The sequence below is a fragment of the Phalacrocorax aristotelis genome, chromosome 14, assembly GCF_949628215.1.
Source record: "Phalacrocorax aristotelis chromosome 14, bGulAri2.1, whole genome shotgun sequence".
Lineage (NCBI taxonomy): Eukaryota > Metazoa > Chordata > Aves > Suliformes > Phalacrocoracidae > Phalacrocorax > Phalacrocorax aristotelis.
Genome location: NC_134289.1, coordinates 17,372,968 through 17,395,367, shown reverse-complemented (window position 1 = coordinate 17,395,367; position 22,400 = coordinate 17,372,968). Strand labels below are relative to the sequence as shown.

The 22,400-nt window shown below is 44.0% G+C and overlaps 1 protein-coding gene across 1 annotated transcript; it reads left to right on the top strand.

Annotated features, from left to right (window-relative positions):
* The first annotated feature begins 12,439 nt into the window (after positions 1-12,439).
* PLAU (plasminogen activator, urokinase) lies at positions 12,440-22,118 on the top strand. The gene is made up of 11 exons (XM_075109450.1): positions 12,440-12,532; positions 14,227-14,338; positions 15,473-15,527; positions 15,682-15,786; positions 16,313-16,478; positions 16,904-16,989; positions 17,103-17,292; positions 17,931-18,085; positions 19,224-19,364; positions 19,917-20,065; positions 20,928-22,118. The coding sequence occupies exons 2-11, from the start codon at positions 14,279-14,281 to the stop codon at positions 21,120-21,122; spliced, it is 1,302 nt and encodes a 433-aa protein (XP_074965551.1). The 5' UTR covers positions 12,440-12,532; positions 14,227-14,278; the 3' UTR covers positions 21,123-22,118.
* Positions 22,119-22,400: the final 282 nt, after the last annotated feature.

Genomic DNA, 22,400 nt, shown 5'->3' with positions numbered 1-22,400 from the left:
GAAGCCAGTATTTCACATCAAGTATCCACTTTAATTGGTAGTAAGCAGTAAGTCACTTTTCATTCTAAGAGTGTCCAAAGACTCAATTAGTCTGGAGACTCAATTAACCATGTTTCTGAAGAAGACCGTCCAAAAGGAGAGTAGTAGTATGAGAAAATGACAGTATAAGCCTAGCCTTGAACTGCTAACACATTCAGATTACCTTCCTCAGGTTGGTGCACAAAGAACTGGGACGTTACGCTGCTGATAGAATAACAGCACTGATCTCTCACCCTATGCCTGAATGATGGAGACAAGAACCACTAGGAAACTTGAAAATTCCAATCAGAAATTCTCAGATGACATAAGGGGGGCTGTGTTTCACAGAATCATAGGAGCATAGAATGCTTTGGGTTGGAAGGGGCCTTTAGAGGTCATCTAGCCCAATGCCCCTGCAGTGAGCAGGGACATCTTCAGCCAGACCAGGCTGATGTCCAACTTGGCCTTGAATGTCTCTATGGAGAGGGCATCTACCACCTCTCTGGGCAACCTGTGCCCGTGTTTCACCACCCTCATTGTAAAATAGTTCTTTCCTTATGTCCAGTCTAAATCTACCCTCCTTTAGCTTAAAACCATCACCCCTTGGCCTGTCACAGCAGGCCTTGCTAAAGAGGTTGCCCCCACCCTTCCTACAGCCCCCCTTTAAGCCCTGGAAGGCTGCAATAAGGTCTCCCCGCAGCCTTCTCTTCCCCAGGCTGAGCAACCCCAGCTCTCCCAGCCTGGCCTCGCAGCAGAGGGGCTCCAGTTATGTGCCAGACACTAAGAGCTGAACAAATCTTTTGCAGTGGGTATCATTTCTAGCTTATGCAGGCAGCCCAAATAGAACCATAGCATTCAGAATATTCCTATATACCCAAAATTTCAGCTTCTAAGCACATTATTGTGGAACTGCCCATAGCCACAATGTTGCTGTACAGGAATCTTAAGAACCAACATGATGCCACAGAAGACTGCGCTGCTGTGGAGTACAGGTTTCAGCAGAGGTGAGATGGCAACAGTACCATACTAGAACTCATGAGTCCACTGTTTCCTTTGGTCACTGCATAAGATCTACCATTCTGAGGCTTTGGGATAGAGTATCAGGTAAGGACACTCTCCTGTTGTTAATCACCCGCTTATAAGAAGTGCTTAAAAGCAATAAACACTTATTTTGTCAAGAGTAAAAAGAAAATACAATGTTGACTTCCAGCCACTAAGCCTTCTGGCTCCTTCTCTTCCTAGAAAGACTTCTTTAAAAGAAGTGTTACTATTGCTTCAAAAGCTAAATCTCACGTCAGTGTTCAGAGAACTACCTGTTGCACCGGAGGTGCCTCAGAGCTCCTGATGAGTCACAGCTCCTGGGACTCTCTAACAGCATTGGTCCGTCTAACATCAGAAGAAATCCCCTCATAACACCAAAGTTGCACCAGGTATTCAGGTATCTATTCTTATTTTCACTTTAATTAAATTGCTGGAAAATTTTCATGTCATTTATTAATAACCAAAACATAGTTTATAATATTTCTTTTGCCTTTGAAGTGTCTGTAGATATGTATTAGTCAGAGCTTGCATTTATATTTTTGATAGTTTTTAGAAGATACTTAAGGCCCAGTTTGCCTGTGTGTCTAGTCTGAAGTTACACAAACTGTTTCAAGTTATAATACTTGATATACATGTTCACACAGGCTTGAATGTCACATGCTCAAACCGCGGTTTCCTTATGTTCCCGAAATGGTTTTGTCTTTCCTCTTTTTCTGCATTTTCTCACTCATTTTTGAGGAATCAGTCTTCTCGGCATATATCACAGCTAGGGAAAAAGTGTCAAACATGCCTATAGAAGGTAATGTGGAGAAACACAGAGGTCCAAGAGTGCCAAACTCTCTAGCTCCAGAACTGAGAGCTGTGAAACCGTAACTGCACAGCACTGCCATTTTAACGAACCTCACCTTCAGGAGTTATGCAGGTTAATGTAGTGGCCTGCTTTGAGGATCAAAGCAAACACCTCTGCCTGGCACGGAATACTATTGTGGAATCACCTAGTAGTATCGCCAGACTCAGACCAGATTAATTCCTTTTTTGATATGAATCACACAGTGAGAAGAACGAAAGGCAGAGGAATAGCATTAATCACCTAAACCTATCTGAATCAAGCAAGTGACCTAGTAGCCTACATTGCCTTTATTGGAATTCAGCTTGAAAATCATCACTCTTATGAGATTAACTTCCAAATGTATCAAAATTAGGCATGGAAACATTAAAAAAAAAAAAAAAAAAAAGGTGCTCGGTCTGGTTCAGAATGCCTAAGGTAGGTATTTGATGTCCTTATGTCCCATGAGAGCACCCCTAAAACCATTTAACACGACCTATGGTCTACAAGCTCGTGCTTTTGCGGAACCATTCCACAACTGACATTCAGCACCTGCACTAGAAATACCCTTTTCCCCCTTAACACCCATATCAAGTTACTTTCTAAGAGCAGGAGCTTGACAAAAGAGGCAGCCGTAGCAGCACCCACTTTTTGCAGTTACCCTGAAAGGAAAGACTGGGATGCCAGGCTCTTGTCAGCCTAAGGCAGGGATTCCCAGCTCTTGCAGTGAAGAGGGTGGGCTAAGGCAGGAGCCATTCTCCACCTTCTCCTGATGAGAATGAGGCCCTGCAGAGAGAGAAGTGGGAGATCTATGAGGCCCAGGAGACAATAAGTAACCAGGTAGCTTTCCAGGAAAAGCTGTTCCATGGGAACATGTTCTATAGACCCAATTTTTGTAAAATTTGGTGGATACAGGAACATAGTGATGAGTTATTATGGGCCAAATGCCGATCCCTGTTACACCAGTATAAACATTTTATGGAGTAACTGAGCCTATAGATGTGTATTTCAGAAGAGGGTTTGGGTCTCTGATTTAGTAGGTATTCTGGTACCCAGACCTATTCCATTGAAATTAACAGAAGACAAGGATCTCCCTAAGTTAGTTTTCTTTTAAATAATAGCCAGTGCAGCATAAGGCAGTTTTAAGTAATATTCAGTGCAGTATAATATAGTGCCTAGGATTTGTCCTGACGTTCCTTACTCCCACTGAGTAATGCTTATTCATAAAAGTAGTTCCATATAATGAATTGCATTACACAGACTATATTAGAAATTTCCATTTATCTCGGGGGAATTCACATAGGCTGGCCAAAGCTTTCCTATTGGACTACAACATGAATGATCATCACCAGGTGCCGGGAGGGAAAATCCAATTCTTTCCTATAGTCTGTCTTACCTTAACAATATCCCATTCTTTACACTACTTGTAACTACTTCACACATTGATCACTTTGGACCTCAAAAATATACAAACTTAACTGTGGAGTTTCTGCTCCAGCTCCTGTTTATGCTTTCTCCAGTCTTCGTCTGTCCTTTGCATGGAGTGGAAGCTATCTTCACCAGAACTCTGCAGAAGCAGAGCTCTATCCTTGTTCTCCTGGGTTTGGGACCTCCCTTTACACGTCACTGGCCACATGCCACAGCTCTCTCCTTCATTGCCTCTCTTTGTACTCTTCTGCCTCAACACTTCTTGCCTTGAAATGGCTCTCTCTTGGTCCCCTTCTTCTCTCCATTTTATACCTCGCTTGGAAACACAAACTAATTTGCCATCTCTATGCAGGTGATGTTACATCTCTACCGCAGACCTCTCTCGTTCCATCAAAGAGTAAATCTGCACATCTTTCTGGCATCACCTTTTGTAAGGCCAAACCCAGTTAAAACAGAGCTCCACCTTTCCTGGTCCTTTTGGGTCCAAACCCACTGTCCTCCACCTTCTCTCTCTATCACTGAAAGCAATGCAACTTTCCTGCCTGCCAGAAGCCTTGACAAATGCAAGTCCGCTTCTCTTGTCTGCACTCAGAAAAGCTCCTGCAAAGGCTTCTCTCATGGAATTCTCTTTGATCAAGTCATCCTGTATCATCCGCCTGTTCTTGACTGAGTCAACCATACATGATTTGTTTTCACTCTCAGAGCACCTCATGACCTGTGCCCTCTAGGCCTATCCTCTCACATTCATCCTTTGAATGCTGACTCCTCCTGAACAACCTGTGTGGCCAACCTCCTCTGTCCACTTACTAACTTTTCTGATATTAAGTTCAGGAAGAAGTGGCTTTCAACCTTTTCCATCACAACCTTCATTTGCTACTGTGTTCTTCTTCCATTTCTGACCACTACTCACTTAAGAACACTTCTTTCTTACCCTTCTGGCTAAACCACAGCAGAAAGGCAAATGACACTTAACACTGTCTCTTCCCCCATCCTGCCCCTCCACCACCTTCCACCCTGCCTTTCGGAACACGACTACAACAGTACCAGCATGCAGCCCAAGATGCTGAGCCTTAGAGATTTATTAGCATGGACTCTGCTCTACACCTTGCCTTCGCCATCTCCTCTGTAAATACCTGCCTCACTCGCTGCTTGGTCTGTGAGCATACTCCTGACACCTCCTGGGGAGCAAAGGGAAGATGTGCTCCAAAGCTGTTCCAAAAAGTCCCAGTGAGGCAGGCTTTATTGTATCTCAAGTTGAGATATTTCAAAAGAAATAAAATACTGTCATTTCCAACAGTTCTAACCAAAATCACAGAACGGCACAAGTGGACAGCATTGCCAAAAAAGCCATGAAGACAGAGAAGGGAGACAGAAGGTAAGTATTTCTGCTTTTTGGCAGGAATACCCTTGGTGGTACTGATGATAGGTCACTCTATGCCAGAACCTCCCTCTGAAAGACTTTGCACAAGGATAAAGAGGAGACCTATTTTGCAAACAAGTGTTTTTAAGAGGTTTTCTCTGTTGCGCTCACTATATTAGGAAGGCCCTGTAATACCTCTTGCTTGTTTGTCTGTTTGTTTTGCTGTTGTCCTCTTTGTCCATCAATAAAAGCTGCAACTGCCATAGACAGGACAGGTGTTAAAGCTCCTGCAGCAGAGCAAGCACAACTTGAGAGATGTATTTACTTAAACTCTATAAACTTCAAACAACCACCAGCAAACAAGATTAGGGAAAGTGGCACAGTGTCTATACAAGAGATAAGGTACAGGAAGCTAACTAGAAAAAAATAGTAAGACTGCAGCCAAAACATCCGAAGTAATGGGAGGGTGAGAAAAGATAAGTACTATTATTAGAGAATCTGAGATACGTGCTATTATTAGAGTACCCAAATTAATTCTGTTTCCCTTTTCTTCCCGGCACAGTTTCTTTATGAGCTTATGCAGGAAGAGTGTTGTTGTTCAACAGCACCCAGGAAGCAACTTATTTTTTCCCCTAAAAACCCTTCCTTCTGAATTGTTCAACAGCTGTTCACTTGCAAGTGTATGGAGGCTCAGCCTGGCACGCCAGGCAGTCCCTCCCTGTGGCGCCTCTGCACTCCCTCCTTTCTGCATTTGGTATCCTTTCCTTCAGCTGTAAATTCGCAGGGGTGTCTTTTTTTCATCAGAGCTTTTTCAGTATTTCATAGAACAGTCCATGACTAGTGTCATTGATGTTATGATTACAGAGTTATTTTTCTGCAGCTTGCGTTTATCTAGAGAATTAATGCTTTAGAAATTTATACTGCTGCCCACCATGACGGTACCTGGATATTTGCAGCCAAAACAGTCCTGCATGTAAGGATTGTGCCGCAATTGTGTGCCGTGGCGGCAAGCGATGAGCACCTCCGGCGAGCAGCAAGGGATACGCTCGGCACCCCCGCTCCCCTCTGGGCAGACGGGGCTCCCTGCCACCGACCCAGCACCCCTGCATTCTGCCTGAGAGGTGCTGTTTTCCCCCCCGAGGCCAAACTGATAGGAGCAGGCAGCGTCGCACCCTGCTGAGAGCAGGAACAATCAACTGTCTCTCCACTGAGACACCTGTTACGGCAGCCTGTAAAATCACCACTTCCTTCCCTGTAGGTAGGAACTGCCTGTGTTAGTTTAGGCGTTTATCTTCCTCCATGAGTAGGAAAGCTGGAGACAGAGGAGGAGGGAGTGGAATCCTAACCGATCTTCCCAGCCAGCCTCTCGCGGAGATGAGCAGTGCCAGTTTTCTCTCCCGGGCTGTATTGCACAGGGGGTTAGGGTGTGCTGCTTCCCTGGATACACCATCACTGCGACACAGCGTGCAGAACTCATCCCCCCAGACTTGCTTTCTTCCCAGTTTCTAGCAAATCTTTCTTCTCCAGAAGTCTGCCAACTGGCACATTCTCAGTTTGTTGGTTTTCCTGTGGAATGCGAATCTGATTGACTGACGCACTGCAGAAATAACAGCCCAAGCCAGTGGTTCCTGTAAATTTCCAGTGTTAGATTTCAGTGTTCTAGTACAGATCAGTGAACAGCAGCCAGACATAGGATTCCCTTGAAAAATATCCTACTTCAGAACTTAGGATCACCAAAAGACCCACAGCTGAATCCCTAAAATCTCTGCCTTCTAGCTTTAGACTCAGAAATCTTCTTTTCCAGGTTTCCCCCAGTGCTATCAGCAACTAGAAACTAAAGATAGGCCCGGACCTAAATGCAAGCATAATTTTAATCTATTTAGGATCTGAATGCAACATCTGTAGCTCAGACTGATCTTTGCTTTAGATATTAGTGGTCTCAACTGAGCAATTTCAACAAACAGCAGAGATTGGTGATTTTCATAATCAATGGATTTTCATAAATGCTAAATGAGATAAAAAACATAGTTTAAAAGCAGGTGCACATCAAGCTGATGAAGAAACACTCAGATGTGATCATCACTGTTCAGAAAAATATCCGTATCCGGACAGCTCACTGAAACAACAGAACTTTGTATACAGAAAAAAGAACATTCGTCAAGTAGCTGCCTTCTACGGATGAATGACATGGGCCCGGTGACAGGGGATTTCACAGGTGCTCAGGGTGCTCAGCCTGCACCTAGAGTCAACTCCTAGCACAACCAGTCGCTCTGAACAACGCAGCTGGAGTACCCAGCAAAACGGCGCTTGAGAGGCATTACATTGTGTGAAAGCTTCAACCACATTCTCTGCTAGTGTAATAAAATAGCTGAGCCAACAGCAGTTGGTTTCTTGTTGTGACCGAAGCGAGTTTGCAAGGTTTTGATTACACTGGCTTAGTTCAGAGATAAAGGCTGGCTATTCCTGCTGCTTGCAAAGCAACAAGTAGTGTCAACAAGCATCCGGAGAGAGTCCAGTGGCCTTCAACTGATAAACTCTGCTACTTCTACTCATGTAGATAACACAGATAACAGAAAAACAAGTAGGCAGCAAGGAAAAGGAACAAAGTTTTAAATAAACAAAGAAACATGAGTAGCTGTATTATACCTAAAGGAAATGAGATCACCGTTTGCTTCAGACTCCAACCACAAACAACTGACAAGTAATCAAGAGTCATTAAAGTGCAAGAATTTTTATGAATCACATTCAACTTAAAATCAGCTATGCTGGAAATTCCTGGGACTCATACAAGCTATAATTTAGAGAAAAAGATTAAAAAGTGAGCTGTATATTTTTAACTTAATGAATGGTGATAATGTAACATCTGAAATCCATTGGTTTACATTTAAAAATCTATTGGTTTATTCAGTCATACCTGTTATTGTCGCAAGAGCTAGAAGTAATCTGATTTTTTAAATTAAGTTGGCTAATATCAAAGGGAGAATACAAAATGTTTTACTGTAAAAGTACCCATGTTTTTAAAGATAAAGCTAGAATATTCTAAAACAACTGTGTACTGGAAAATTTCCATTAAACTCGTAACACATTTTATGACTGCCTTGAAATCCCTCCTGCCATAATCCAAAATTTACCGTAACCCAATAATGTTTAATTTTGAAGAACACCCCAATACACAAAGCAGTTGTAAATATAGCTGTATTCTTTGCATTCTATACGCATAGCTGGGGCTACTTAATTCAGTGACACCCTATTTTCTTAAAAAAAAAACCAACAACAAACTTACTAGAGATGAAAAGTCATGTCAAAAGGATCTAGGTGTTTTCTTAGCTTTTGTATTCTTAACCACTAACCAAATACTGAGCGTGAGGCTTAACCCTGCTCTTTCAGGCGAGATGACAGAGGTCCAGGTACACGTAACTGCTCATATGCAAATTTAGACCTCCCCGTTCCCAGTGCACCAGGAGTAGTGAGGACTCGCAAATGGTTTTTCTGTTTCATGGGAGGCCGTGTTGGCCACACAGACAGAATTCTGGTATTTTTGATCTGCGATGCAAACCAGAACGCGCGCCACACGACCATCGGAGTTACGGCAGCCTGGAGCCCTGGCTCTGGAAGTGCCCTGAGCAGAAGGGACGGCTCCCCCCGCGCTGAGCCCCACTGCCTTCAGCGGCGCTTGCACAAGTGTCTGGCTCACAGAGCCAGGGCTTCAGCATCAGGGTGGATTTCTAAGCACGGCCATAATTATGTGTGTGTGGAGATTCGTACTGGGCTAGTGAGTGTCCCTGGCTGAGAAAACCACTGTGGAGTGTCCGGGTACCACAGCAAGGGAAATTCTTCCCGACAGAACGGCACTTCTGCGGCAGTTCTTTTTACTAATATTTAAGGGGTTACTTAACTCTGCGTGAATTCTGTCCTTTGGGGTTTTACTGATGGGCCATCAGAACCAACGTGCGGTAGATGGTATTTCTCTTTAGTGTTATCTTATCATCAGCTGTGAAAATGAACACTGGAACTAATAATACCTCCAACCCAGCAACTTCTGCAAAACCGTGCAAACCTCAGTGTCTCTTTCAGCGCAGCACCACGAGATAAAAACCCTGTATTTCTGTAAGAGGGTCAGTGTCCTCATCTAGCTGGAATGGAATGTTATCTTTTCTAAAATTGCTAAGCCAGGCTGGCCGATTACTCTGAAACATTCAAGTTACTTCAACTATAAATTAAAAGAATCAGCAAGATTTTTATTTGCAACTGACAACTAAATCACAGACTAACAGTAAAGCAGGAACTGCCTGACTGTGGGTCTGATCTCTCTAGCTCTTCAGGGTTGGATCCGCTGCATCTGACCTCTGTCTGAGACAAGTACTATATGACTGCAAGGGGTTCACAGGCTTGGATCACATAAGCAGCGCATAATAGGTCGATATATTTTCTTTACTCTGTGTTGCAATCCAGGTACAAACAAGAGAGATATATAAAGCCCTATAGTTGACAGCCCTGACCATGTATATGAGACAATGACTTTAAATTTTGTGAAATGCATTTTCTTGGTTAGATGCTGTTCTCCTACAGCATCTTAACAAGGTAAAGTGTCTTCTACAAGGTCACCCATACCACTTCCTCTCTTTTCTTCAGTACCCTTCCCCAATTCCATCCTGCCCATGCCTCTGCCAAATTCAGAGGAGAGACCAAAGCGATGAAACCACAGACATGTATACGGAAAAAGAAAGTGGAAATCAGAAAGTGTCTCTCAAAATACAAAACTTGTTTATGGGTCTGTACAAGAGTTTCCCTCTCAAGCCCCACGGCTTGTCATTAATCAGTATCTTCTGGGCACATAAGTTCCACTGAGAGTCTTTCAGTGGGCATTTCATTTTTTTCACTGTTCTTCCCAAATAACTTTGATTTTGAGTTATAAAGACCACCTTTTCCTCTGTTTTGTCACAATCTTATTCTGGGGAGATAACATGGATTGTAACAGGGCCCTCCTAAACTCTCGAGGCATGAAGTAATGAACAAATCCTGAAGCCACTGAAAGTCCCTTGGCAGCAGAGCTGGTCCTGTTTCACCCCTCCCACTCCCTGGGTCTGTGCATTTCAGACCTGTGCAGGCAGGTCCAGCTCTGAGGTCAGGTGGAGGTCTTGCCAGAACTGCCAGGCTACAGATTTTCCAAAGCCTCTGCCTTAAGGCAGCGCATATTACAAGGGTTTATTTCAGCTGCAGCCTCACTTCAGATCTGTTTGTGCCAGCCATCAGCCAGCTCAATGAACTCAGGCACTGTAAATTATCGCATCCATTTCTGCTTCCCTAAGAGTCACTTAATGCTCACAGCGACCACGCAGCTTTGTTTGCTGTGAGATTACGTGCAGTACCAAAGCAAACTCATTTGCAGCTAGCTTGGGTCTCTCTCTGCTAAACCATAGTTTCAGTTCAGTCATTCAACTAGAATTCATTCGCCTGCCTGGGTGCAAATATTCCCACCAAAGGACTCCGGTGGCACTACCATGGTACTGACTGCAATCGTCAGAGTTTCTCATCTGTAACTGTTAGCAGTCCCATTGGAACAAAGGGACACCACTGCCCAGGCCACTTCTGGTGGCCTTTTAGATATATTTATTCACTGAGAATAAAGTAATACAGTATTTCAGTAAAACCTAAGTATATGACAAATGGTAGAAAAGGGAGTTTTGAATCTTGCTGTATCTTGTGCCAGAGTGAAGACAACAAAAGTTTTTGGCTCTTGGACCTGGGAAACAAGTACGAACCTTCAGGTTTCAGGGGCAAAGTGAAGAACAGGGGATATCTACACAGCTTGGTCAAAGGTTCAGGGAGATCATCGCTTACACTTTTACAGAACTTGTCAGGGAACAACAAATGTGAAAGAGGAAACCCGGATGCTCTAGGGTTGACTCTTTTTCCAGAAACAGAGTCTGAGGAAGCCACCAAGGCCTAGCACCATTTCCTTGGGCGCGTGGAGGAGGAAGGAGAGGAGCTGCCCAGCCCCGAGGAGCCATCCTCTTCCTGGCACCTTGTCCCTTTCCTGCTATCCCTGCTGAAATAAACCATGACCCATGTCTTCATTCATTATGGGTAAGGTTGGTGTATTAAAATTCATTAAGTGAGTAAATGTTCCAGACTGCTTTTAAAATCTGGATTATTTTTACCCTGTGGAATTTATTATGCATTTATAAGTTTACTCCACTGCCCCTCCTCTAAAGTGAGGAGAGTGCCATGGGGATTCTACCTTAGTATTTTCTGCCCTGTTTCTCAGAGGACCTAATTGCTTGTGATGTTGATATATTCAGTCACCAGAGAGAGAGACAAAAATTACTCTCCTGAAGTTCAGAAAGATTTGTTCCTTACCTACAGTAATTTTTGGACTTCCTGCTTGAGCTGTTTGTCTTGATTCAGCTCCTGACCTTCAGTGAAGTGAATTCAGCATGCTTTCAGCAGGTGCGAGGTCTGTTCTGACATGAGCCTGCAAGATCCGAACAGAAAGGCATAGAGAATGTAAGTGGCCATTACACAAATAAAGGAACACTTATACCACAGACATGACACAAATAGAACAGGGGGGAGAAGAAAGCTAAGCCGTACTCATACCAGTGAAGTTAGATGTCAAACACAGAAGGGTGATCTCCTTAAGCTCTGAATTGTCCAGCTCTGAAAACATTCCTCTTGAGGGACATTCAGGTGAACTCCTGCTCTGACCTGGCCTCTGAAGAAACTGTTCTTCATCGGCACACAGCCTATGGAGACCTGCCTCAGCTTAGTCACCTGCGCTACCTGCAGCTAAACCCTACGAATATACCCACAAATGCTGTGTGCTGGCTTGCTGTTATTCACTGCATTGCTCTAACATCACAGCACAATGTGAAAAATCACGCGTGGCTGGGCTAGGAAAGACTACCTATTTTGCTGGGCCTGCATTCTTAGACATCAGTTCACACCTCCATCCACATGAAGAAGAAGACAGAAATTATGGGAAAACCATGACCAGTTCCTCAGGAGCAGGAGATTGCTATGGGGGGCTGTGGGTAGCTCTGGGAGACGATGAGCTCAGGCCCTGCGGTGAGCCGGGTGTCCCAAGGTCCCAGCGGGCCCGAGGAAGGAGGAAAGGCCCCGCCGGCCCCGAGCGTCGCGCTTCAGCCGGGGGCAGCTCTTCGCTCTCTGAAAACACATTCAGCGCCTCACGCCCGCGTCCCGGCCCAATACCCCCTCCCAGTGGGCTGCGTTTAACCCGCACCTGAATGAATTTAATCCTCTACTAATCACTAAATCATCCGTGCCTCTCGCACTGTGGGTAGCGCCGTAAGCACCAAACACACCGTGCTTGTTCACCCCTCTCGGCGGGTTTCAACACAAACCGTTTTCTCATAGCCCTGACTCTCATTTCGCTATTTTTGAATGCCCCCAGGCTGCCGCGGGGAGCCAAGGAGCCCCTCCCCGACGCGACCCCCGATCGCCGAGCTGCGGCCGCTGTTCGCTCGCCCTGGCCGTGCCCCCCCCCCCCCCCCCCCGAAACTAAACGGCAGCGCTTGAGATTTGCCCCCTCAGTCACTCCAGCAGCTCCCGCTTGCGGCCGGGCAAGGGCCGGGGCGCCCGCGGGACGGGGCGGGGCGGGGCCCGGGGGTGGGGCCCGGGGGCGGGGCGGGGCGCGGGGGCGGCACCGGCACCGGCACCGGCACGGGCACCGCCCCCCCGGCACGGCCTTTATAGCGCGCGCCCGGCCGGCCCCGGCAGCTGCCGCAGCTCGGCTCCCGGTCCTTGGTCCTTGGTCCCGGTCCCGGTCCCGGTCCTTGCCCCTGCCCTCCCGCCCGGCACCGGCAGCCGCCGCGCCGCTCCTCGGGCCTCCCGCGCTGGTAAGTGCGATGCCTTTAAAGCCGAATTAGGCTTTAAGGGCAAAAATGCCGGGTATAAATCGAACGGAATTAAGCGGTTGCTCTTTAAATTAAAAAAAACCCCGCCTCTCGTGTGATGCAGCATTTCAGCAGCGGGCAAGAGCTGTCCTACCTGCTACGGCATATCCTTGCTTTCACAAGAAATCAGCAGTAATGCCGTGTGTGATGCTGAGGTTGGGCCTGAGAAACTAATTATGTTAACAAATGATAAATTACCTGTGCAGCTGCCAAGTATGCTAAAATTAATTATCCTTAGTATGAATACTTTTTAAGGGGAAAATATATCTGCTGAAATCAGAGCTGAATCTGAATCTCTTGCTGTTTTCCTTTGTATTATAGCTTATCATTATTATTTAATTGCAATTATTAAACTGTTCCTATCTCAACCCATGAATCTTCTTGCTTGTGCCGTTCCGATTCTCCCCCGCCGGGGCAGGGGCGGTGAGCGAGCGGCTGTGCGGGGCCCGGCTGCCGGCTGGGGCTGAACCACAAGTGTGCATGTCAAGTACCTGAGGCATGATTTGCTTTCTTGCATTATGAAACCTGCTTACAAGCAAGGGGTGCATCTATGTTAGCATTTCGGTTTGGATCATGTCAGCTCTTTCCAAATGAATCCGGGGAGCCTCTCTCTCCCCTGTGTTTTGGCTCAGACCACTGAGCGGCTTTAGCGTACTTGCACTGTATTTCTTCTGAATAAAACCCAGCTGGAAGATGCGCTCCAGATGTCAGCAGGCGTTCGGTCTGCAGGACCAGGCTAGAGCCAGCCCAGCGTAGGAACCCCTGAAGCAGATGCAGTGGGGAGCAGGTCTTCAGCACCAGCTCAGTTCTGGTACCCCCTCCCACTGCATTGCACTGCTTGCTGATGTAAATATAACTAAGATTCCCATGGAATCTTTTAAAAGTCAAATTTTCTAGAACTGAGAGTACTTAAAAAAATCCTGTGACTTGCATTGTAATCTAAAAGAATCTGCCAAATGTATTGGTACCTTATAGCTTTCTTCCACTGTTGTTTTTACAAGCTAGTCTTTTAACAGCCACTCTCAGGAAGATTGTTGTACATGCTTGGGCACAAGATCCAGCTGCATGTAAGAAATCAGAGTATGTTCTAAGCCTCTCTAAATAAGTGATAATAAATAAATAAATAAGAGTTGGCGGTGGTCGGAGGCACTCAGTGAGGTGCCCAGGCTTATGCAAGTGCCTAGCATCAACAAGGTGCAGCCAGCAAGTGCATTGGTAATGAAGGCAGGAGCCTTCCCTTTCTCACCCAAACTGCGGGTGTTCGTGCTGTTGCTGCAAGGTAGTAATAATCAGTTCATCAGGTACAAACAGCCGGACAGCAACTAAATACATCTGCCAATTCCTAACTGTGTTAGTCCACACTGGAGAAACGGAGCATGGATTTTTTTCTAATTTCCCTTTCTCTGTTTCATTTAAACTCTGAAAGTCCGGTTGCATTGCTAAATATACAAAAAATCTTCAAACAATAACCTCTAATTTAATATCTGGAAATAATAAGCAGATATTCCACAGCAAGTCAATGCTTAAGTCTTCTGTCAGTTGTGTTGTGACCTATTCTGGAATGAACTGAAGCCAACAGAAACAACAAAGCTGACAATAAGCTACAGCATGGCTTGAAGTTCCTCTTTTATTTTCAGAATCAAAATAATACAGATAGAAGTGGAACAACGCCCGAAGTTAACTGACAGCATGAAGTTACTCATCTTCCTCGCAGTAACTCTGGGCACAGTTGTCACGGGACTAGATTCTGTAAGTACTGAAATAAATGGTTGGGGGGTCCACTTGGAACTGCTTCTGGCTTTGAGTATATTTCTGCTTTACACAGTGTAGTAGGCTTTTGACTTGAACTCTTTTTGCTGCCTTTGCATGTGCACATGTATGTTCCAAGAAAAGTGTTTTTGAAACCATTGCTTTTTCTTCTAGTTCTTCTCCACCCTAAGATGTCTGCTAGCATTCAAATAGCGAAGACATCATGCAAGGACCAAAAAAATCTAGCTTTTCTATTTTTCTCTTAATGCAATTTAGACCTGGCCACCGAGTACCAAGGGCTCACTGGTCTTTCAGGGAGGTGGATGTTGGGCCTTAACTACATTTGCACCTCCCCTACTTGAAAGTGTGATGCTAAAAAAGAGCAACTGATATGAATTTGAGTATTTTTGACTGTCAACTTGTATGACAGCTGATATCTATCAGCAGAGCCACTCGCCAACATCATGGAACCGTGCGTTACCATTACTTATTTTAGCTCAGACAAGCCCACCTGACCTCTGGGAAAAGTATACTAAAAGCCTAATCTTATTTAATTCCATGGAGAAAGAAATATCCAGCCTGCAAAGCAGAGGCAGGACTTTTGAAGTACAGGGCAAGAATCTATTGCTGTATAAATCTACTGGCTTTCATTCCGTGGCGCAAATGTGAAGCACCAAGGTCACAAAAATGAGAGGCAGCTGGAGAATACTGCATCTTTGCTGCACTGCTTGGTGGCTGAGAGGTGGAGAGGGGGAAGCTCCCTTCCCTGTTTTAGGGGCGCTGGCTACTGAGAGCTGCGTAGGTCCTTAGAGCAGAAATAACTGCAATGTTGAGCTGATGCAGTGGACCAGATTGCTGGGGTTTTCCTGAGGGATTTTTGTGTGGTGGGTTGTTTTGGTTTTTTGGTTGGTTGGTTAGTTTGGTTTGGTTTTTTTCTTCCCCATTCTGCTTTTGCCCAAGAAGAGTTCCAGTTTTCATTTACATTCAGATTCCACAGCAGGTTCAGCTGGTAACTACATGCAAAAAACTTAACTCTTGAAGGCATGCAGTAGGGAACAGAGCATAGGCCCATAAAAGATAATCAAACCACATAAAATAAACTGTTTCCTTAAAATCTTTTTTCTTTTCCTTTAGGTTTATAGCAAGAAGCCCTACAAGCTGCCACACAAACACAGATCAGATCACAAGGGTAAATATCTCCCTGGTCTACTTGACCCTAAAAAGAAATTGTTAACCTGCAATTGCATATTCATTCTCTTAATGACACTCCAACACATAAAGCTTAGTTTGCACTACACCATTCAAATGTTTTGCCTCTAATTAGTGATGTCTCTTACTTGCAGAATGCCACTGTTTGAATGGAGGAACCTGTATTACCTATTATCTATTTAGTGGAATTAATCGTTGCGTATGCCCGGAAGGATACACTGGGATTCACTGTGAACTAGGTAGAGTCTCTATCTTCCTTACTACCAACTAAATTGATTGAAAAGATCTAAAAGATAGGCAAATCATGAGTATGAAATCCAGATGAAAGTATTACTTACACACATGACTGGATATCCTTTCAGCTCTCTATACTAATGGACTAAGTGATGAGATAAAGCTAAATGTTGGTGCAAAATCAGGATCTCTAACTTTTTTTTTTGTCCCTGTTGACTGCCTCCTCACAAGTGTGTTAGTTTGGGGGGAAAATGTGAACTTGTTTGGGAGTGTTCAGAAGCAGGAGAACTGATTATGTTGTGAAGTACACAAACTATTAAAGAAGCAATCCGCATGCTTTAAAGCATGAGATATTTCATGCTCAAAATTCAGAGAACAAATCTAATAAGAACATAATCAGTCCAGATTTTGCATCATCTGTTTTCAAGTGTAATGCATGAACTTCTTTCTCATTGGAAGGATCTCTACAGATCATTTCTGTCTCTGCAGCATGTTCTTTTTATAATCATTCTAACAAAATAATTTTCTCAGACACTGACAGCATGTGCTATACTGGGAATGGGGAGGACTACAGAGGAATGGCTACAGAAGATGAGTGTCTGCCGTGGGACCTTCCCTCAGTAGTCAGGAGGGACCATTACCATGCTTACTCAAAGAATGCTTTGCAGCTTGGACTGGGCAAACACAGCTACTGCAGGTAAGAAAAGCGTCACTCTCCCTGGGATGGCTTCTGTTGTCACAGCCCGCAAGTGCCTCAAGAGATAGCACATTTTAAAAAAAAAATCAAAAAACACCACCAAACTCAAACACAAACCAAACAAGAAAAAAATCCCAACCAACCTCTTCCCCCCCCAAAAAAAAACCCAAACACCCTCCTCCCCCCAAATATTACAGAGATGATTTGACTAAAAATATTTTGAATGCTGTGTCTTTGAAATATTGAGAGTTCTCCCCCGTGGAGCTCACCGTACTGCAAAATTCCCAGTACGCAACAATAATAGTCAGCTGTTAATTACTTTCTCTGGTATATCTTGCAGCAGAACACATCTGACCTTTTCAGGATAGTTAGAATTCTAAGATACTTTAAGTCTTTATGAAAAGAACACTTCCTTTATCTTCTAGAAACCCAAATGGAAGGAGCAGGCCCTGGTGTTACACCAAAAAGAGATTCACCATTCAGGAGACACCCTGCAACATAGAGAAGTGTGGTAAGTAACACTAGCTTCAAGAAAACTGGTTTTTGGGGTGTGTTTGGTTTTTTAATAGCATAAGGCTGGTGCGTAGTTATAAGAACATCTGAACGACGTTTCTCTTTTCATAGGGCGTGCGTGTGGTCAAAGGAGCATCAGCAAGTACTACAAGATTGTTGGTGGAAGCCAGGCTGAGGTTGAGTCTCAGCCTTGGGTAGCTGGCATCTTCCATAAAATAAAGGGCGTAGACCACTTTCTGTGTGGCGGCAGCCTCATCGACCCTTGCTGGGTACTTACAGCAGCACACTGTTTTCTTGCTGAGTAAGTTTACAGTTCCACATCCTCCCTATTTGTAACTTTCTTCAGTGGATTTCTTTGTGCGATGCTCACTAAGCCACCCTTCAAAATGTACCATAGTAAGAATGTTCTTTTGAGCAAAACACGAAGAGCGGCCATAAACATTAAGCCTCCGGGAGTCCAAGTCTAGCAGAATGAGCTAGCAAGATGCAAACATTTTGGTGGATTATGCAGTTTAAACAATTCAAGCCTAAATTGGAGCCAGGGTTTCATTTCACCTTAACTATTCCCAAAACTTAAAAGTTGTACTGAAAGGTGATGAGCTGTTGAGCAATACATTTGAGGGTGTCTTCTGCTGGTTTTCCTGTGGAAAGCTGATCCTCCTGGCATCCTGCTGCGGGTTCTCATTACCAATGCTTGGCATTAGTAGCAGCTAGCTAGGTGTGCATTTCAAAATGCCTGAACGTGTGTCTTAATCCTTTCAAATGGAAAAGTCAAGATGCTTTCCTTTAGAACATTGGATCAGCTTTCAAAGCTGACTAAATTTTGCTTTTCCTTGTCAGCATTAAAGTAAACATGAAACAGAACTGGGACTTGATCTAAACTGTTGACCCCACTCTCAGAAACTGGTAGTAGTAACTAATTTCTTCACTCTCACTCAGGTCAAAGCAACCACGAGACAAATCCATCTACAAAGTCTTCCTTGGAAAGTCTATACTGAATGTTACTGATGATAAGGAGCAAGTATTCATGGTAGATGACATCATCTCTCACCCTGGCTTTACAGATGACACAGGTGGCAATGAGAATGATATTGGTAAGTGTCATCTTAATATGAGCCTTTAAACCACTGAGGATAGCTGAAGGCTATGTAATTGTGGCATACGTCTTCCAAAAAAAAGTAGAACCAGAGATGACATGAGGGGGAACAGGAACCAGGTGCTTCTGAGAACTAGGCCTGTGCTGAGCAAGATTCTTCTACGTGTGTAAACTTGGTTTGTGGCACATGTCAGGTGCATTACCTGGCACACAGTCAACTAATAAGCTTGTCTTATCTCTGGACCTGTACACGGCATGGCTTTTCCATAAGTACAGGTGGCAGCATCCTACTTCTACCGTCTTCCAATTGGAGGGGGCTGCTTGTCAGCAGAAATGCATGCACACCGGGTCTAGCCACTCAGAATGGGGCAGGATGTCCCATACACATGCAGTATGGTTTCTCTGCCCTGAGCATAGTAGGCCCAGAACTTGGTGGGGTAGAGATGACATTATAGCTACAGAGATCACACTGTATGTATCATAAATGATGAAAAAAGGCATGTACAATAGGTTTCACCGTACGGTAGGGGAATGCTGTATCAGGTACCACATTAGACAAAGGTTATCCTGAATTAATCTAGGCTTTCCTAAGTCTCTCTGGCTTTCACAAGCTTATCCCTAAAGCAACAAAGTCAGAGATGGGTTTCTGCAGCTTGCACAGAACAGACTTGCCACTCTCACACTTGACACTTAATTCCTGCTGCTAAGGAGAAAGACTCAAAGGACAGCTTCATAAGCCCTTCTGGTGAGAAGTACAGTATAAACTGCCCCCTCTTCAGCAGGGCAGTGGGTGCCACCCTCTATGGCCAGGCAGGAAGCGGAGGTTTTAAAACATCTGAAGATACAGATACACTTGCAAAGGAATCTTCATGGAGCTGTCAACCCCTATCCTTCCAGGAAGGAAGTCCAAATTGGAATGCTTGCCAGCTTTACTGGTGGGAAATTAATTTTGTTATTATTTAATAATGACTCAGTGTCATTCCAAAAGCTATGAGGGAAACCATATGTAACAAGAACTAAATGTAACTGCAACTATTCTTGTTATCAACTGCACCTGATACTCCTGTTCTCAGAGAACTTGAGGGGAAAAACTTGCTTTACAAATCTAACATTGTGCTCTCTGACTTGTTTCTTAGCTTTGATAAGGATAAGAACAACTTCTGGACACTGCGCAGTAGAATCCAAATCTGTCAGAACAGTCTGCTTGCCAGAGAAGGGCCTTTATTTACAAGAGAACACCCGGTGTGAAATATCTGGCTACGGCAAGCAAGATTTTTGTAAGTGAATGACTTCTCTTTCCAAGGTTGTACTTGCACAGTGTGGGAACTGGATGGGGTTTTATACCATGATCTGAAAAGGATTGAAAAGATTCCTTTCTATATTATGTATTCCATGTGCGTCTCAAAGATGATCTTTGCTATCATCTTCTCTAGTTGTCCATGGCATTTCCTATCTGATGCTTCTCACCCTTGTCAACCACACAAAGTAAGCCAAGATGTAAAATACAGCAATGTCTTTCATTCCTGATGTGGTGGGGAGTAGAAAAAATTAAAGCTGTCTTGGAGGATTAACAAAGGATTGCATTTGTGCAGAACTTCCTTCAAAAATCACCAAACTCTTTTTTCTCTAAAAACCAAGCTTTATAGTTTGCATAGTTTTCTCTTTAAAACTTATTCATTAATAGTAAAAGTAAACCAATACTGCATAAGCAGGAAATAAAACCCTCAAATCAGAATTGGAATAGTTATGCTAATTTCTTTAAAGTGCTCAAAGTGTGGGGGTTTTTTGTCTTGGATGGTGAAAATAGTTAACTAATCTTTTGTTTGCAGATGACATTTACTATGCTCAAAGACTGATGTCAGCCACTGTAAACTTAATATCACAGACAAAATGCAAATATGAATACTATGACAATATCAGAGTTACTGACAACATGGTCTGTGCTGGAGATCCCACATGGATGACTGATGCGTGCAAGGTAAAACTGGTTTGTTGCACCTCCTAAACCTTTTTAAATGCCTGTACATTATATGGATCGGCTGGTGGCATCTTGTAGCTCTACAAGTCAAAATAGTCTCTATGTAGCAGGAATTTAGTACATCCAGTGGAGCTGACCTGTAGCGTGGTCAGACATATGGAGGAAGGTTGGGACCTAAACTAGGTGTCACCCCAGACCAGACGCTCCTCTGGAGGAGCAACAAGTGCAGTATCTTACGCACTGCTATTCCTCAGGCCTTGTTTACAATCCACTCAAGCAATGGCTGGTAGATATGCATCAGAGGAATACAGCAGCTATTCCAATCTCAGCTTGCACTTCCTTAACATTAACTACAGCCCTGCAAAGGGATAAAAGGTGAACTACTGGGGGGGCCTGAGCCCCTCCACAGGTTCCTCAAAACTAGATTTGCTTCCCTGTACCCTCGCTGGGCAGAGTGTCCATGTGAGCCACTCAACAGAACAAGTGTTGTCTGTAAGTGTGGCAGTACCTTACGGACAGGGAGACAACTGACTTTGTGGTGAAAATTGGGCATGTTGGCTTTGACCTTATGTCACTAGCCTAATACCTGTGATTATAGACTTAGGAGGGAGTGTTGTGTGCAAGGTAACTCTTCTCTCTATGCCCCACTAGGGGGAAACTGAAGAACCCTACCTTACAGACTGTGTTCAGGTCACAGCAGATGCAGAGCCTCGGATTCCATCTATGCAGTGTTAGCAAAAGTCAAAACTTTAGCTCATAGGTTTTTACTAGCTTGTTTCACTCTCGGAAAAACAATCATAGGCTCCCTGTTTTAAAGGCTCGATCTGCAGAAAATGGCCTAATATGTTCTTTCCACTGTCAGGGAGATTCCGGCGGCCCCATGGTCTGTGAGCACAATGGCAGGATGACGCTTTATGGGATTGTCAGCTGGGGAGATGGCTGTGCAAAAGAAAACAAGCCTGGCGTTTACACCAGAGTTACGCAATACCTCAACTGGATTGAATCCAATATGAATGCAGTAATCACCAAGAGTCGTTTTCTCCCTGAACCAAAGTGACCTCTTATCCTACATGTGGACTCAGATGCACAAGATGAAGCCTATACTGATGCCAGGATGCTAAAATCCTGAATGTCATGAGAGGCTTTCATTTCAAACGCTCGCGTGGTCTGCCACTCACGTCAGTGTTCCTGAGGCAGAGGTGGTTGATATGTTATCTTACTGCTCTGAATTACCTGAAAACCACTCCATGGGAATCTAAAATATTTAACATTTAAATGAGTATTCCCATGTACGATACTATGCATAGCATGTTATCTGTCCACTTCATTTATGAACCAGCATTTGGTCTAGAAGTATGGGTAAAGTTAACTTATTTAACTCAAGTATTTGTTTTATATATGGCTGGAGTCTAAAATCTCTCATCACACTGAACAAGGCTAAGACTCAAGTCCTAGAAACCAAACTTGTTAAGACCAGTATTGGGAGGGTGATCAGGCTTTGCATCAGAAAGCGAAAGAAACTGCATCAGCATTATTATCAATAATGTATGAAGAAGGACCAAAGTCTACACAGACTGAGGCAGCACTTGGTGTATAGGGGTTCATTGCTATAAACAGGATGGTGCCTGTAGCTGTGACAGCATTACAAACTCTTAAATAGAATACACTAACTGTGCTGCAAAAGGCAAACTGGAAACTTGATTGGACTTCCAGTTCACATCTGAAGGTGTCTGGGTCCCCTGAAAAGTCTGGTTATGCAACCTCTCTACATGTACCTATGCACCCAAGAGAGGATTTAAGGACTTGGCACCCATTGAATGCTGCAGATGTCAAAAGTCAGAACTTTTATTTCCATTCTTTTAACTGATATTATATGGAATGTACTTTTTTCCCAAAACTGATGCTGATTTTATTTTTAAACAGCCTTTATTTTATAGATCTGAATTATTTGTATGAGGGCTGGAACCTCAAGCTTAATTTAATTCTTTTTACCGTTTAACTTATTGTTTGTATTACAGATGGTAAAAATCATTAAAAAACCCTGTTGTTCTTATGTGTCTGTTCATCTTCTCTTGCAAGGGGAAGGGTATGATTCAAAGAGAATAATGGCCATTATTAAGTTCTAACCTGAACTGTAAAACAAATGTTTGAACTTCCTGTTTACTAAAGCATTTCAGATGACAACTGAAGGTCTTCTGCTTGGGGCTAGAGTGCTAGAAAACTGTGTGTGCACTAAGAAGACATAGGGTATGGGACAAACAACAGCGCTGAGGCTCCAGCATCCATGCCATGTGTGCACCGAGCCCTGGGGGCTGGCCGTTCTCAAGTGGTTGTG